Source organism: Oratosquilla oratoria, chromosome 6, assembly GCF_046742065.1.
Source record: "Oratosquilla oratoria isolate Oo_2021 chromosome 6, ASM4674206v1, whole genome shotgun sequence".
Taxonomy (NCBI): Eukaryota; Metazoa; Arthropoda; class Malacostraca; order Stomatopoda; family Squillidae; genus Oratosquilla; species Oratosquilla oratoria.
The window spans coordinates 10616682-10634900 of NC_134782.1; the positions used below are offsets into that span (position 1 = coordinate 10616682).

Below are 18219 nucleotides of genomic sequence, written 5' to 3' on the forward strand. Positions count from 1 at the left end.
TATAACCTTCCAGCTGTACCATACAATACACATAAAAACACATTCACACTCAGATCACGAAACAAGCATGTTTGACCACTTAAATCCCTAATCCATCAACCACCCCAACCCAGCCATCAGCCACAAAGAAAAAAATCTCTCCTTCGAGGAGCAAGAACCACACTTGCACAACTGTGGTTATGTCACCACTATGAGGACAATATCAACATAAAATAGACCTAGCCACACAAACTGCCCAATACACAAACATCACACAAAGGACACCAAACCAGTGGCCTGCCTTAACCATGCCCAGACAACACAACATTTCTTCAAGTGACTTACGGTCAAATTCTAGTTTGTGTAAGTGTGTTTGGGTGTTCTTTGCAGCTGTTTAATACGGCTGCGTTAGTTTATTTTTATTAGGTCATCTGTGCAGGTCTTTGGTGTCATGTTTTGGATTTGGTGGAAAGATCACTTGTGAAAGGTTGAATAGTGAAGGTAAGAGTGTTGCTCCTTGAGGGATTCCAAAGTACAATCTTTGGATCCCAGATAGTTCGTTGTTTTAGGATACTCTGCACTCTCTTCCAGTTACAAAGTTTGTGAGCCATTTATTGTTGTTGTGGCTGTTTTTCTCTATCTTCTTTCAATAATGTGTATTAAAACCTTCACAAATCCTTAACTAATTTAACTAATGCAAACAATTCCTTACAATACTAAAATGACCAAGCTATCATTCTAGATACATTACCTTGAAAAAGGCATCTCTGCTTTGTGGTTGTAACGTTTGTGAGAAAGTACAAAATTCTTTCAAGAAGAGAACTAAATCTCTCCTCTTCTCAAGAGGAACTTCTTCATCTCCACTTAACTGGTGGAAGAGCTCACTTAGGAACCTTTCATCCTCCTGAAAATACAAGAAAATATATGAAGTCTATCTAATGGGCTTCTTCCCCTTTATATATATGGGAGGTAGCCATACACCCACTCCCATCCACCACCTGTTTCCTGAATGTATATAAAATGACTGAATAAAAGAGGAAATTCATCCTGCTCTCTTATCATGTAGATAATAGGCACCTCTTTGACTTCCTTCTTGCATCCACTCCATCTCCCTTCCAACAAATGATAAAATAATTAATTCTCATTCATTCCAGGCATTTGCAGCATTGGTATGGTCACTACACCTAAAGATACAAGAAAAATAGAATAAAGAGCACTGACCAAGATGATCACAAACCTAAATGACAGATCCATGCAGAGAGACTGATAACTTTCAACACTGGGAGAGTGAAAAAGTATTAAAATGAAAAGGGATTGAAAAAATGGGCACAGAAAACATGCTGGTATGGGATGGAAGATCAACATCAGTAAAAGCATAAATACATGTACCAACTGCTTCTCACCCCTTACAGCCAACAAAGACATAAAATCCACCCCCACCTATTCCATCCCCATATACTCCACTCATATTCACCCCTCTCCCTCCCTCTTATATTGGCTCCTCCTGGATGACGGATGATCCCTGCATCTCACCCACTGCCCTGGATCACAGGCAATGCAACAAGACACAGCACATCCACAGCAAGGTCACTTCATTTAATTGGCAACCCCCCCTCTCCATCTCCTCATGCAGAAAAAGAGAAGATGGGGAGAAATCCCTTCAGGCTACATCAAAACCATCATTTAAACATATACTCCCTCCACCCCATCCCCCACCCACTTCCTTCCATGCACCTCAACATCATCCATACACAGCCAATCTCCACTCACCCCTATTTTCCGTCTTCTCCCTTCCTTCCTCAAGAGACATTCCCCTTTCCCAATGCCCCTTATACCTCCATCCATCCATCTCATCCTTGGTCACCCCCTCATGTTCACTCCATTCACCTCTGCCTTGCACACCTCTTTTACTAATCTTTCTTCTCTCACCCACTGCCCAGGTCAAAAGCCCATAGTTGGGCTGCTTCATTTACATGACAACCCTCCCTCCCTGTCCACTCATGTGGAAAATTGACAAGACAGGGAGAGCTCCTTTTGGAACTGCATCATATTATCCATACACAACTATCCATCTCCACTCTTCCATTTCCTACCGCATGAAACCTCATTTAAAACTTTCCACTTCCTCCAGCTTCCCTCCTTCAAGACTTTCCAACTCACATTCCACCACTCTCTTCAGCACACACACGCACACGAACACACACACAAAAAAATATAAATAAATAAATAAATAAATTCAACTTACTTGTATTAAAGAAACAATTTCCACTTTGTTAAAAAAGATAAAGGAGGAAAGTGTGGAGAGCATGTTTTCTTCAAATACAGCAGGCGTGGGCAGGACAACATCTTGTATGTACTGCACTCTGTATGTTTGGTGGATCTTACTTAATAATTCACTGTTTTCTATAGGTATCACCTGAAAAAAAAAAATAATAATAATAATTAGCATTAACTACACAAGTCTAATGCAATGACTATATTTTGTGAAACAACAAACAAACCACAGGTTTTATGACATTATCTTTCAGTATCAAAAGACAATACAAACCTCTTTGAACTTCGCTATAGATTTGAGGTACTGTCGATGTCTCTTAGGGTATGGTGAGGAAGGATCATATTCCAGACAGCCTACTACATCAAATATAGTGTCATCGGCAAACATTATTTCAAATAATGCATTTTTGTTGAGCAGGAATACATTTTTGAAAATTTCATATAACAGGTGTAGCCCTTCCAAGTTTTCAAGGTCTTCACAAGAGTGAAAAACAGACACAAGCCTCTTGATATAGCCTTCATTTTCAAGGGCTATGGCTAGTTTTTCTCTCCTGACTGGTGAGTGCAAGCAATTGCTAATCACCTGTAAAATCACAATATACTAATTAACATGACATCTTAAGGAAAAGGAATTAAGTCACACAATTCAAGAAATATACATTAACCCCTTCCCTACCAGGTAGTACAGTGGTGCCTTGGAAAATTAATATAATTTGTTCTACAAGGCTGTTCAAATTGCAAGACAATAACTGAAAATAATGCATGAAATCACAAATGTTTTTACTACCAATTCAAGCCTGTGTGAAGGGACAATGCACAGATGAACACATGCAAGAAGTGTCTAGTACATTCAGGAATTCATTTGAATTTCGAAAAATCATTTGTGTTTTGGGTCAAAATTTTCCTGAATTATTCATTCGAATTCCAAGTTGTTTGAGCTTGGGACATTTGAATTCCGAGGGCACCACTGTATTTGTGTCCTTATTCTATTCTATTCATCCAACACCCTTACAGTAGGACAGAGGATAACTCTAGTTTGATTGACCTCTTCAATACAAGTCAAATTCTTGTGAGCAGCATCGGCTGCCTAATGTACAATGATGAATTGCAATACTCTCATTATAAAATATAAAGTTACATACATATACCAAGAGCTTTTCCCCCTTATAACTCCCACCCATTTCACTCCTATCCACCACCTGCCTCTCATTTTGGCACTTCCTGGACAACAGGTCATCCCTGCATCTCACCATCACCCTGGGTCAGAAGCAATGTAGCAAGACACAGCGCATCTACAGCAAGGCCACTTCATTGAATCAGTGACCCCTTCCCTCTCTGCCCCATCATACAGAAACATTGACTAAGAGAAATTCCTTGGGCTGCATCAAAATATCATTCACACATAACCACTCCTTAACTCCCCATCCCCCACCTACTCCCCTCCATGCATCACATTATCATCTATACACATGCATTCACCACTCACCCTTATCTTCTGCTTTCTTCCTTGCTTCCTCAATAGACATCCCCTTCTTGCTCAACACCACTTCACCCCATCCTTTCATTTCATCCTAAGTTGCCCCCTGAAGTTCACTCCATCCACCTCTGCCTTCCACACTTCTTTAACTAATATTTAGTTATAAAGAGCTCTACTATTAATTCGCTTTCACTCTGAATACTAATAACCACAGAAAATGCAATCAAGCCTGTTTACAGAATACAGGGGTCACTCAGCTACAACTACAAAATAAATACAATCAAAACATTGATGCCAGCATCCTCACATACCCACTCATGCCTCATGATACAGACGTCGGCATCATTGTATGGAAAGGGTTAACCAACTATCAGTAATTATACTTTCATTCTAGATGCAACTTAGTATCTGGTTCATTTCTGTGGCATCCTCTGGTAAGGATGGAATCATCTGGTCAGATGAACTATTTTATACTCCTTACCTCATTAATATCTTCCAATCTCCCTATTTCACATGGTGGCAGTTCAACCCAAGGGTTGGATTCGGACATCTCATCAAACCGTTCATCTTCGCTTTCTTCCACAATGTCTTGAGTTATTTCCACACTAGGGTCCTTGCCTTGTACCTAGTCATTGGGAGGAAAAAGAAAAAATTACAAGTAAAAAAAAGGAAGAAGAGGAACAGAAGGATGAGGATGAGAGGGGTGAAGATAAATACATACATACAACATGGGGTCTTTCCCCTTTACCTGGGAGCTAGCCAAATTCAAAAGGCATAATTCCACCTCCACCCATTCCACTCACATCCACCACTCCTCCCTCCCTCTCCTCTTAGCTCCTCATGGATGACAGGTTATCCTTGCACCTCACCCATCACCCTGGGTCAGAATCAATGCAGCAAGACAAAGCACATCCACAGCAAGGCCACTTCATTGAATCAGTAACCCCCCTCCCCTCTCCGGGGAGAAACACTGAAGACAGGGAGAAATCCCTCTGGGCTTCATCAAAATATCATTCACACATAACTCCCTACCCCCCCCACACCCACTCCCTTCTATTCATCAGGGTACTATCCTACTACAATTGCAGTGTCGTCAACAAACAACAGCTGGCTTACCTCCAACTTTTATCCATTTTCTTTAACCATCTCCAATCCCCTGACCATTACCTTTGCATTTACCTCCTGCACCACCCCATCCATATACACATGGAACAGCCATGGCAACATGACACATCCATAGTGCAGTCCCACTTTTGCCTCAAACCACCTACTCTCCCCATTTCTAACTCTAATTCAGGCTTTACTACTCTTTGGTAAAATCCTGACTGCCCTTAACAGCTTTCCTCCTATCCCAAATATTTGCAAAACTTCATAAACCTTTTCCAAGTCCATAAAGGTCCAAAAAATATCCTTACCTTTTGCCTATGTTCTCACATATCTATCTTACCACAAAAAATCTGATCTACACTGCCCCTACCTTTCCTAAACCCTCACTGTTCCTCAACAATTGCTCACTGTTCATCTCCTATTCCTCTCAATCAAAACCCTCCCATAAGCATTCCCAACTACCCAACAAACTGATCCCTCTGACACTACTACACTCGCATTTCTCCCCTTTTCCCTTTTAGTGGCTCTCCTCCAGAAGATAAATACATGAAAAGTAATAAGCTGAATCATGATTGACTATAACCAACATCTTCATAAGAACAGCATCCCATTTATAAAGAAGACAATATTTCATAAATAGAGGATCTGCTTAATCACGACTTATATTTCCTTCAATGGATCCGATGAGGAGCACCTACCTGACATATTTTTTCCCATATCTCATCACAGCCGGCCTTTTCCTGAAAACTTAAGGCCAAATCAAAATTTTCTCCCTCCGACCAAACTATGAGAGTTCCCTGCTGTTTCTGGTATGCCGTGTCTGGTAAAATTTTGGACTCCAGCAGAAGTGAGCCATCTGATTCTGCCCTCACCAGGAGGGACATGCCCTTGAGGCGCTCTACATACCTGTAGGGAAATACAAAAAGATCAATACAAATCTTATACAATGAACCATTATAAAGAAATAAAAGAAATTCAAATAAAATAGGTAATTGGAAGGAAACAAAATTTATATAAATACATACATCCCTTACATGCATACACCTTCCATATATGCCTCAGATATTCATTTGTTTCCTTTACACAACAACAATAATTATAAGTATTTCAATAATCATAATACCTACTTGGTAGTCAAATTTTTCCTGGCTCATGTATCAAATACCAAACAATCAAAGCAGTCTTACACAAAACTACACCATTTTCCTTGAAACACGTCAGTTAAATAAAGCAATACTTACGATGACGTCACATGACCAGTTCCCCTGTCGTCCCATTGTCGGTCAGCATTAAGAGCATACAGTTTGACTCGTCTCCGAGCCATCCTGTCTGCCATGTCTTCTTTTACACACCCACCCACCACCACTTTAGACAGCTTGAACAGCTGCTTGCATTCAATCACTCAAGAGCAATATCTGCAAAATAAAAAATAAATCCATTCAAAGGCATGAATTAAATACCATTTATATACAAAATCACACATACATATACTATAAATAAAGATGGTGTGGAGTCTACGCCAGGAGGCAAATAACTGCAGCCAAAGCCTTTTGCACTTGAACTGCTGGGGCAAGTAACGGTCATGCTGAGAATCAGAGAGGAGTGCATGACTTGAATGTACAGTTATGCGAGTGTAAGATCAACATGCTTCCAGTCCTGCTTGTGGTGGTCCTGCACAGTGGACATCAGAAGGGGAATCATCCCCCTGCTGCCCATTTTCATAACCCATCATTTCCATATGGAGGTGCAACCCATGGGGCTGGCTGACAAACTGTCTCTGGACTGGGCTTGAAATCATTCATACTTAAACTGCATTCCATCCCCCTTTCCACACATGGAGAGCTGACAACCAGTAACTCCTCCCCTACCCCCTCTTACTACTACTTTTGGCCAGTGAACAATCTCACATTAATATATTATGTACTATAATCTAAAGCTTCTTCCCCATGAATTATGGGGGATGCAAGAACTGTTGCCAGCAACTGTGGGGCTGTGGATTTCCAGTCAGTAACACTCAAAGCAACCATTATTATTATTCTATGCAAATTTATTTTTAGATGATTCATATTGCAAAATAATATTGTTCTAATAGAAAAGATGCAAATGATAAAAAAATTCAATTAGTGGAAGACACACAAACACAGACACAACCACTACTTACAAAGTACCAGCAACTGGTATCTGAAAGTAGTGTTCCTATAATGTGGATGTAAAAAAAAATAATCTACTGTACTTAGTATACGACTATTTTCATCTCCAAGACCTTTCAATATCCTCACCTCTACCAGGAGGTGCAGGTCCTATGACTGGGTCTAAGATTTCTCTAACAATGTCAACTGTATATCCTCCACTATTTCACACAAGAACTGTCAAGTGCTTACCCCAGTCCTCTTACTATATAAGCTGATGACATAGGAAGTCCTCCACTAATATTACACCAACAACAGTCCAATGAGAAGAAACACTGGGTTATTGTCTGCACTGTATTTAGTATAGGACTATTTTCATCACCAGCTTATAGTAGTAAAAGGAAAAGGGGAGTAGTTACCAGAAGCTCTCCTATGTAAAAAGGTCCAGAAAACAAGTTTCAATCCTCTGGGAGTCTGGGACTGTAACTCTTGATGGAAGTGAGGATGTTGACAGGTTATGAAGTTAGGTGGCAAGATTCCTCTCCGATGTCCATTCTAGAGAATTACCACCATTTGCAGATACCCAAAAAATCTAAAAGATCATGCACAACTCCAAAGCACCTTGCCATTCCCCTAGTTGGATATCTGTAAACAAAAATCTCACCACCCTGAGATTTCAAATATACATTTTTCACATGAACATCACAATAAAAGCAAACAAAATATGCATCAGTCTCATACATACAAAGTGCTAAAACAATCTGCTGATACTTTACAACTAATTCATGCATCTACAGCTTTGTTTACAACAGACCCTGTAGCACACAAACATGAACGAACACATGAACCATCAGATTATGCATGAGTACAAGATATCCACAAATGGTTGAAGCCATGAGCAAACACTTCAAGTCTGTTTTCACTAGAGAAAATGTACAACAGCAAGAAGTGAAATTCTTTCCCATAAGGGAAATAATCGTAACAAGAAAAGAAATAATGGATCAAATAATGAACCTTAAGTATAGAACATAATAAGTTGCTCACTCAAACAAGGAAATATACCATAAGATTGGAAAAATGCCGATGTCGTACCAATATAAAAGGAGGAAACAAGGAAGACCCAACAAATTACTGACCTGTTTCTCTTACAAGCACGGTAGAAAAAATTGTGAAAAAGTTCAGTTGATGGATACATCTGGAGAACAATACACTAAATCCAAGACAATCTGGATTTTGACAGGGAAGATCATGTGCCACAAATTTGATCTGTTTTTACTCAAGACTTCTAGATATAATACAGGACAGGGATGGATGGGCTCATTGTGCTTTCCTAAACCTACAAAAAGCTTTTGACAAAGTACCACACAAAAAAAAAAAAAACTATTAAGAAAACTGGAAACCATAGGAGGGATACAAAGTAAACTAATAAAATGGATGAAGGACTTCTTGCATAGAAGAAAAATGAGAGTAATGCTCAGAGATAAAAGTTCTACTTGGGAAGAGGTGATTAATGGAGCTCCACATGGATCAGTATTGGCTCCTACAATGTTTGCTATTTATGTGAATGACATGGACAATGGTGTGGAATGTTTCACAAGCTTCTTTGCAGATGACGCAAAAACGTTGAAGTGAGTACTGAAACTGATTGTGATTCGCTGCAAAGGCCTGAACAGGGTTTGGGAATGAAGTCAGAAGTGGGAATTGGATTACAACATTAAGAAATGTAGCATAATGGAATTTGGAAAAAGTTAAAAGTATATCAGGACGACATAAAATTGGTGCAAAGGAAAAAAAAAAATCTGAAAAAAACCTTGGAGTAATCATCACAAAGTACATGTCCCCTGATAAACAGATAAACAAAAGTGTCAGAGAAACCTACAACTTTCTAAGATCAATAAAGGTGGCTTTTACTTACTTGGATGAAGAAATGGTAAAGAAAATACTAGTCACACTGATAAGACCAAAATGAATATCAGCAAGCCACAAAACTGATTCCAAATATCAAACATAAATAATACGAAAATCGACTAAAACATATGAATTTGTTTTCCCTAAAAAAGTGTAGACTCAGAGGTGACTTGATACAGGTCTTTAAGATTTTAAAGGGAATTGACAACATCAAAAGTGAAAAATTTTCACATTGAATGAGAATCAGACAAGAAACAATGGTCTCAAACTGTCCAGAAATAGATTCAATTTGGAAGTGGGTAGAAACAACTTTGCCAACCGTGTAGTTAATGAATGGAATAAACTTCCTGCACAGGTAGTGCAATGTAGTTCAGTTCAAAGCTTTAAGAATCATTTAGATAAACAACTAAGCAAGATGCTGTAATGATTATAACTTATTTTAATATTATTTGTTTTTGTTTTGTTATCATTTGTCTGTCTGATTTTCATTTATTATTAATTATATGTCAATTTATCATTATTTACTATTTACCTGTTTGTTTATTATTCAACTATACCTATGCATTTATTTATGTATTTTATTTGTTATTTACATTATTATAGTTTTTGTTATCTTATTATTATTATGATTTTTTTCGCATCCGACCTAGATATGGACCAAAAGGTCTCCTGTCGGCATGCTCCGCCTTTGTAATCCTTTGTAAAATTGAGAGAATCCAGAGAGCAACTAAGAAGATGGCCCCAACACTATAAAAACTGTCATATGACGACAGAGTCAAAACTAATTTGCCAACTCTGGAACAAAGGAGAGGAAAAGGCGACTTGTTGACTATCAACAGATTCATGAGAGGTATGGAAGTCCTTGATTGAAAAGGCTTACTAAATTGGGATAAAAGAAATACAGGGGGACATGGAAGGAAGCTCAAAAAGGACAGTTATAGAAGAGACCTGAAAAAGAAAACCTTTCCCCACAGGGTGGTGGATGTGTGGAACAAACTAGACAAAACAATAGCATGTGCAAAAACCATACACAAATTTAAGAGCAAATTGGACATGGCGAGATACAGAGACAGGACACCACAAACATTGCTCCCTTTCCCATTAGATACAACTAAGTAAATACTAGGTAAATACATATGCAGTGAAGAAGAAAAGTTTTGGTAACTGATAAAAAAAATATATAGGAAGAAACCTAAACTGTTCTACCTATTGTTAATGACAAACTAGAGCACAGGATATGATGACAAAACACATACATAAAAGTTTAACAATAAACATTCAGTCTGTGTTTACAAAGGAGCAAGGGGGGGGGTTAAAACAGGGATTTCTTGCAGCAAAGGGTTGTATAATATAAGACTCAAGATACAAAGTGTGCAAAAATTACCAGCACTGGATGTGAGGAAATTGGTGGATATGATGTGAATTTTCAGTTCACTAAAATTGGAAAAGTGATGGGAAACTAGCTAATACTGTGCTGGTTTAGATAACAGCAAGGAGGTTCCTCTAAATTACAGATCAGCATCTCTGACCAGTGTGGTACCATAGCTAAAATGTGTGAAATAGTTGTGAAAGACACGATGGTCAAAATATTCACAAGACAAGAAAATCCTGGCAGAAAACCAATTTGGCTGAAAAGGAATCATGTGTTTCCTATCTACAACTTATTAGTCATGAGTACGCATGCACTTGCACACACAGTTGTTTGACCAAACCTTTTAAAATCAAATTGACCACCACATCATTAAAGGACTTTAGGACCAAATCTTTACAATAATGTATCTGTCCTATGAAAAATAGGCATTAGGCTTTCCCCAACATAGTTACGTCTATCAGTTCTACCATGCAACATTTCAAAGTATCAAAATACTTAGCAATTTTTTTGTCTTCTTCTATTGTGACCTAGACACTAATCTTTAATCCCACTTTAACCTGAGCAAATCATCAATATTTTCCTTTCATCCAACAACAATGATTCTTTTTTGCTGAACTCGATTACTTGGAAGATTTATTATTTCAAACCCAACTCCTGAAGGTGCCAAATTACATACCAAGGGCTGACTGTAGACACAAATTTCAAATTCAAAGCTAAAAGTACCTAGTGTTGGTTCAATATTATTCTATTTACCAATTTATTCTATTTCTTTTCAAGTTGCTATACACTGGACTACCTAAAGAAATTTATATATTCATCGTACATTTCTCATTCAATAAAACTGGCAGTATTACATGATTATTACTGACAGATACATTAAATAATAATGATTCCTTTCAGAGTTGGCTGGTGGCTTGATGCCAAAATTTTAACAGCAGTGCAGTTGGGTGCCAGTCTATTATTTATAGTTTAAGAACCTTACATAATTTGAGTAAAAAAAAACAAAAAAAAAACACCTGTGTAAAGTGCTTATTTAAATTTATCTAATAAATGTAATTTATGTAACTGCATGTAATATGCTTAGGGAGCTAAACTGTTAAATCAACAGTAGCATTTGGACAGTCCATGGACTTGTTACTTTTATTTACAGTATTTATACTACCATATACTTAAGCTTTTTATGCTACAACTTTCAATAGTGCCACATGATTTTATTCAGCAAATAAAGGATTTGATCCCATGTTTAAAAGCTGTGCACCCATGAAAATTTATACTAACCTTTTCACTACTATTCACTTCATGTCCATTCCAGCTGCCTCCTAGTAATTCTGTTCAGTTGAAGGAAACCCATGGGTAGTCAAAACTGCCAAAATTTGTACCACTGCTTATCTCCATACTGGGTAATAGCTTATATATATACATATGTACACATACATATACCAAGGGCTTTTTCACCCTTACAAGGGAGGTAGCTAATGTCAATAGCATAAATCCACTCCCACCCATTTCATCCCCAAATACTCCACTCCCATTCACCACCCTTCCCTCCCTCTTGTCTTGGCTCTTCCTGGATGATGGGTCATCCCTGCATCTCACCCACTCCCCTGGATCACAAGCAATGCAGCAAGACAAAGCCCATCCACAAAAAGGGTGCTTCATTTAATCAGCAACCCTCCCCCCTCTCCATCCCCTCATGCAGAAAAAGATAAGATGGGGAGAAATCCTTTTGGGCTGCATCAAAATATTATTCACACACACTCCATCACCCACCCACTCCCATGCATCATAGCATCATCCATACACAACCATTCTCCCCTCACCCCTATCATCTGTCTTCTCCCTTCCTTCACCATACTTTCCCCTCCTTCCCAATGCCCCTTTTACCCCATCCATCTATCTCATCCTTGGTTGACCCCTCATGTTCACTCCATCAACCTCTGCCTTCCACACCCTTTATACTAATCTTTCTTCACTCTTTCCATGTGTCCAAGCTATCTCAATACTCTTTCATCAATCCTACCTCCCATCTTTTCCACCAAAGGCCTCCTCTTCATCTCCTTGTTTCTCACTCTATCCAACTTTGTAACCCCTACCATATTTCTCAGATATTTCATACCAATCACATTTAAATTCTTCCTCTCATATGTTCAATGTGTCTGCCCCATACAGTGCTATCAGAACAATTCCCCCTCCATACAATCTCCTCTTTGCATCCATTCCCAAATGTCTATTTCTCATTACACTTTTTAATCCCCCAAGGTATTTACTCACTTCTCTCAATCTACATTCTATCTCCACCTCCACTCCTTTTCCCACCATATTTGCCCCCCCAAAGTATCTAAAATTATCCAATACCTCCATTCTCTCCTTTAATACCCATTTCCAATTTGCTGCCATTCTCTCCTCTTGTACATCTCAACACCTTACTTTACCCAAATTTATCTTCAATTTCCATCTTTCACACACACCTTCCTAAACTCTGTCACAAACTTAATCCCTCCTCTGACTCTGCTACAAGTGCAGTGTTGTTAGCAAACAACAACTGGATTATCTCCCATTTTTCTCCATTTTCTTTAACCAATCCCCAGCCCATTACTCTGGCATTTACCTCTTGCACCATCACATCCCTATGTAAATTGAACAACCAGTGACATTACACAGTAAAGTCCCACCCTTACCTCAAACCACATATATACATACCATAGGGCCCTTTCCCCCCTCGTATTTTATTCTATTTCATTTTTTCTTTTGCCAAATTAAAGCATTTGTCAAAATCCCAGCACTGAAACTGTGATAACATAATCTGCTTTTAGAAGTCAGTCTTTCGCATTATATCTTTAGATAGGAATTGAACTACATCAAAGTTTCATAAATCCACTTGTACCTTGTCTGTTCATTCTAGCCATTTTATTTTGTTGTATCTCATTATGTCTTTTGTGTGTAAACTTGTTTTTTCTGAAGCACTGATTTTCAATGGAAATGGTCAATGGGAGGGTCACAAATTATTTCCCATGTTACTGGTAGATGAACTGAGGGTGAGCACATTATAATATCTGGGTAAAATTGGTCATTGGTTGTGCTGGGATGGTTGTCTTCTGAAGAATGGACTAAATTTTACTATGTTCAAGCTGGGGGGGGGGGGGGTTAGTTATGAATTTTGTCTTGCTCTTTGATCAGCTGACTGCATATAGCATATGAAGAGGTGAGCTTTCAGGTCTCTGCCCAGTATATGGTTGGTAAAAACGAGGGGATAGAGTTATGGTGTGCAACCTTGGGGTGCTGATATGGTTAGAGGTATGTAAATGTATATGATGATGTATATTGTTATGGACTTTATTTTTTCCAATTGTTCTGTAGTCTGAGAAATAAATTACACTAGTGCTATCTATATGGTTGTGTGTGTGTTGCATTCACAATCTAGAGCCATCACCTTCCTGGATTTCAGCTGAGCTCATGCATGGCCCAATCTATGGGTAATGCATTGACAAACAAACAAACAAACAAACAAACAAACAAACAAACAAACACACACTCTCTCTCCTTGCCCACCAGAGTTAAAGTGCTGGCTTGCTGTGCAAAGCAGATTTATTCCAGCCTTGGGTGTAGCTTGAACTCATACTGCAGAATTAGCAGTCAACAATGATATTACTGCACCACTGAGCATGTGCATATGCTTGTGTTTGTATAGGAACTCTGCAAGATCAGAAACACCATACTAAAATAAAGTAACAGCCCTAGATTTCACACCTAAGACTGGCTCCCATATAATGAGAAAAAATAAAATGGAGGAAGAAATTTTATGAACAAGAGAAAACAGAAGATAGGGGCAAATGGAGAATAATTGTGTATGGCTGATGCTGTGATGCATGGAAGGGAGTGGGTGGGGGATGGGGAGGTGAGGGAGTACAGTACGTGTGAAAAATAATTTGACGCAGCCTTGCTGTGGATGTGGTCTTGCAACACTGCTTCTGACCAAGGGCAGTGGGTGAGATGCAGGGATGACCCAACATCCAGGAGGAGCCAAGATAAGAGGGAAGAACGACGGTGAAGGGGAGTGGAGTATGTGGGGATAGAATGGGTGGGAGTGGATTTTATGCCTTTGCTTTTTGGCTACCTCCTTTGTAAGAGGGAGAAAGCCTTTGGTATACATGTGTATGTGTGTATTACCTAGTTAACCTAGTTGTATTATACGGGAAGGGAGTTATGCTCATAGCGACTCATCTTTGTATCTTTCAGCATCAAATTTGTTCTTAAATTCTTGAATAGTGTTTGCACACACTGTTGCCTTATCTAACCACTCTGTGTGGGAAGCGATTCTTTTTCAGATCTCTTCTGTAACTATCCTTTTTGAGTTTCTTTTAATGTCCTCTTGTTTTTCTGTTGTCCCACTTTAATAAATCATCTCTATCTAGGATTTCCATTCCTTTCATGATTCTATAAAGTCAGTAGATCTCTTCCTCTTCTTTGTTCCAGAGTTGGTAGTTCCAATTTGGACAATCTTTGTTTGTATGTCAATTTGGAGTGTTGGTGCCATCTTTGTATTCTTTCTAATTTCTTTATATTCCTTTTAGTACTGGGTGTCCATAGTAAGCACACTCCAATTTTGGTCTTATCGGTGTAACTAATATTTTCTCATCCAAATAGTCAAATGCCACTTTCATTGACCTTAGTAGGTTGATGGTTTTTCAGGCTATTTCATTTTGTGTGTATTTATTTACCTAGTTGTATTTTATGGAAAGGGGTGCTATGCTCGTAGTGTCCCGTCTACATATCTCGTTTTATCGAGACTTTTTAAATCCGTGTATTGTTTTTGCACACACCATTCTCATCTAATCTGTTCCAAATGTTTATTATCCTGTGGGGAAAGCTGTTCTTTTTCAGGTCTCTTCTATAATTGTCTTTCTTGATTTTCTTTCCATGTCCTATTGTATCTCTACTACCCCATTTTATTAAATCCTCTCTGTTGATAATTTCCATGCCTTTCATGATTCTATAAATAGTTATCAAGTCTCCTATCTCTCTTCTTTGCTCTAATGTCTGTAGCTCATGTTTTGCCAGCCTCTCCTCATATGATAGTTCTGAGAGCATTGGTGCCAATTTCGTAATTGCTCTGTATTCTTTCAAGTTTTGTTATACATTTTTTTGTACTTGGTGACCACGTTGTCGCTGCATACTCCAATTTTGGTCTTATCAAAGTGACTAGTATTTTCTTCACCATTTCTTCATCCAGGTATGTAAATGCCACTTTGATTGATCTTATTAAGTTATAAGTTTCTCCAAAAATTTTGTTTATATTTTTCTCAGGGGACATATTATTGATAATAATGACTCCTAGGTCCTCCTCTTTTTCCACTTTTTTAATATCTTCCTCTCCCAATGTATATGATCCCACTATTCTTTTTTTTGCTTCTTCCAAATTCCATTATACTACACTTCTTAATGTTGAATTCTATCTCCCACTTCCTACTCCATTCCCATACTTTAAGGAGATTACTTTGCAGTGATTAACAATCTTATTCAGTGTTCACTTTTTTCAACATTTTTTGCATCGTCTGCAAAGAAACTCGTATAACTTTCAATCCCTTCATCCATATCATTAATATATATAGCAAACATTACTGGGGCCAGTACTGTTCCTTGTGGAACTCCACTAATCACCTCATCCCAATTGGAATGTTTGTCTCTTATCAACACTCTTTTTTTCTTTCATGCAAAAAGTCTTCCATCCACTTAAGTAGTTTACCCTGTATTCCTCCTACAGTTTCTAATTTCTTTAGCAATTTCTTATGTGGCACCTTATCAAAAGCTTTTTTTCAGGTCTAGAAAGGCACAATCAGCCCATCCTTTCCTGTATTATATCTATTAGTCTTGAATAAAAACACATCAGGTTTGTGACACATGATCTTCCTTGTCTAAATCCAAACTACCTAGGATTTAGTACATTGTTTTTTCCAAATGCTTTACCCATCTAATTTTGATCATTTTCACAAATTTTTGCTACTGTACTTGTAAGAGAGACCTGTCTATAGTTTGTAGGGTCTTCTTTGTTTCCCCCTTATATATTGGTACTATATTTACTCTTTTCCAATATTCTGGAACTTTTCCTTCTTTCAATGAACTGCTTATTAGACTATGTATTTTGTCTATTAGTTCGTCCCTGCATTATCTCAAAATCCAGTTTGCCATTTCAAGTGGACCATGCAATTTTCTGACATCGAGATTACTCAAGTGATTCATTATTTCATTCTTTGTTACTTCTATTTCTTTCATAGGGGGGACTTTCCCCTCCCACTTGTCACCTCTCAGTTGTATGTTCTCCCTCGTAAAAACTGATTTAAAATGCTTGATCATAATTTCTGCCATTTCTATTTCCTGTGTATTCTTTTCCTCCTTGTAGTTTCACTAACTCTTGTTTTTCAGTTTGTTGTTTACAAATATATAGTTTTGGTTGATCTTCACATTTTTCTGACATCATTTTCGTGTTTTCTCTTTTCTTATCTGCACACTTGTACATATTGGTTTCTATAATCAGTAAATATTTTCCATTTTTCAGGTTCTTTTTCTTTCCTCCATTTTATCCAAGTTTTATATCTTAACTCTAAACCTTTTGTTGTAACAACATTTTACATACCCTTTTTCTTGTTTTTGTTTTGGAAGATACTTTTCTACTCCTTCCTTATATATTGTTGTCAAATTTTTGCATTCTCTTCTACTGTTGTTTCCTCTTTGTATATCCTTTCCCAGTCTGCTTTTAGAAAAAATTCTCATTTTATCAAAATTTGTTTTTCCATACATCAATCTTCAATCTCTATATTGTTCATTTTTTCTCATGTATTTTTCTTCATTTAGTCCCAGTTCTACTAATATGTGGTCACTTTTACTAGTGGTGTCTTATGTTCAATCTTGTCCACTATTTCAGGTTCTGATGTGATTATTAGGTCTAGTCTTGATGGCTCTTCCTCATTTCTATACATTATTCTCTTGTATCCATTGTGTGATTGTATGTTCTATGATATCAAGTACTGTAGTACATTTCCCCATAGGTCCTCTCCACCCTTCACTGTAATTTCTTCCCAGCAGATTTCTTTACAATTAAAGTCACCCATTATAATTATTATTCTTCTATCATCCATTATCTTATCTAGTGTTATCCTATAGATGCAATACCCTGCCTACAGCCATATGAATGTTTTTTAAACAGCACAGTACTTATACTATTATGTTCTGGTACAAGTACTAAACTGTGAAAATCAACAAGAAAATAAACACAATAAGATCTGTAGCAAGCATGGTCTTAGGTCATAAGTTAATTCAAATCATAGAAACAATTCTTTCAAGAACCACACTTGACTCGGCATCCACACTATGGTTAACAATAATCATGAAAATCAGCAAACATTCTACCGACTATGTAATCAAAACATTGATAACAATAATAGGACACATCAAAACCAATCCCAACAGAACATATTCACAGAAACCAAGATCCTCCCCAATAAACACCACATGAAAACGATTGACCCTCAATCCTAACCATCTCATTACATTATATAAAAAAAATAGCAGCATAATATCTACATGAACCTATCACCTGCACTATACAACACATCCATACAATCAATCAATCCATTGCTTTATGTCTCTGGTATGTCTGGGGATAATTAATATGGGGAAGAGTAGGCCGAGATGTACAGTCCTCTGCATAATAGTTGCATAATCGGATTCCATGGCCAGGCCTATTTTATGTTGGTATTCTCTAAGAGCTGGAGATGTCCTGTATGCAGGTGTTAGTGAAGTTCTTGTTTTTTTCGAGAGACTTTTATGTTGGATTGCATCTCCCCCTCCCCCAAACACAGAATTAAATGGTCTGTCTTGAAGAATTTGAATTCTGATCTAGGTGTGAATGTGTTTTTGTGTGGTTGCATCTGGTATATGTGGTAAATTGTTGTATATAGTACGCAGCTGCTGGTTGT

At 37.8% G+C, this 18219-nt stretch overlaps 1 protein-coding gene across 7 annotated transcripts in view; it reads right to left on the reverse strand.

Annotated features, from left to right (window-relative positions):
• The window catches only part of flfl (serine/threonine-protein phosphatase 4 regulatory subunit 3 flfl), a 65654-nt gene that overhangs the window by 40960 nt on the left and 6475 nt on the right, over nt 1–18219 (reverse strand). For 6 of the 7 annotated variants that reach the window (XM_076186400.1, XM_076186402.1, XM_076186399.1 and 3 more), the window contains exons 2-7: nt 6079–6252; nt 5536–5743; nt 4212–4355; nt 2528–2836; nt 2225–2395; nt 731–883 (exon numbers count right to left, since the gene is read on the reverse strand). In XM_076186400.1, the coding sequence (XP_076042515.1) occupies nt 731–883; nt 2225–2395; nt 2528–2836; nt 4212–4355; nt 5536–5743; nt 6079–6173 (1080 nt within the window). In that variant the 5' untranslated portion in view covers nt 6174–6252. Of the gene's footprint in view, nt 1–730; nt 884–2224; nt 2396–2527; nt 2837–4211; nt 4356–5535; nt 5744–6078; nt 6253–11524; nt 11547–18219 lie in introns of those variants that run through there. The other variant, XM_076186401.1, reaches the window with a different exon arrangement.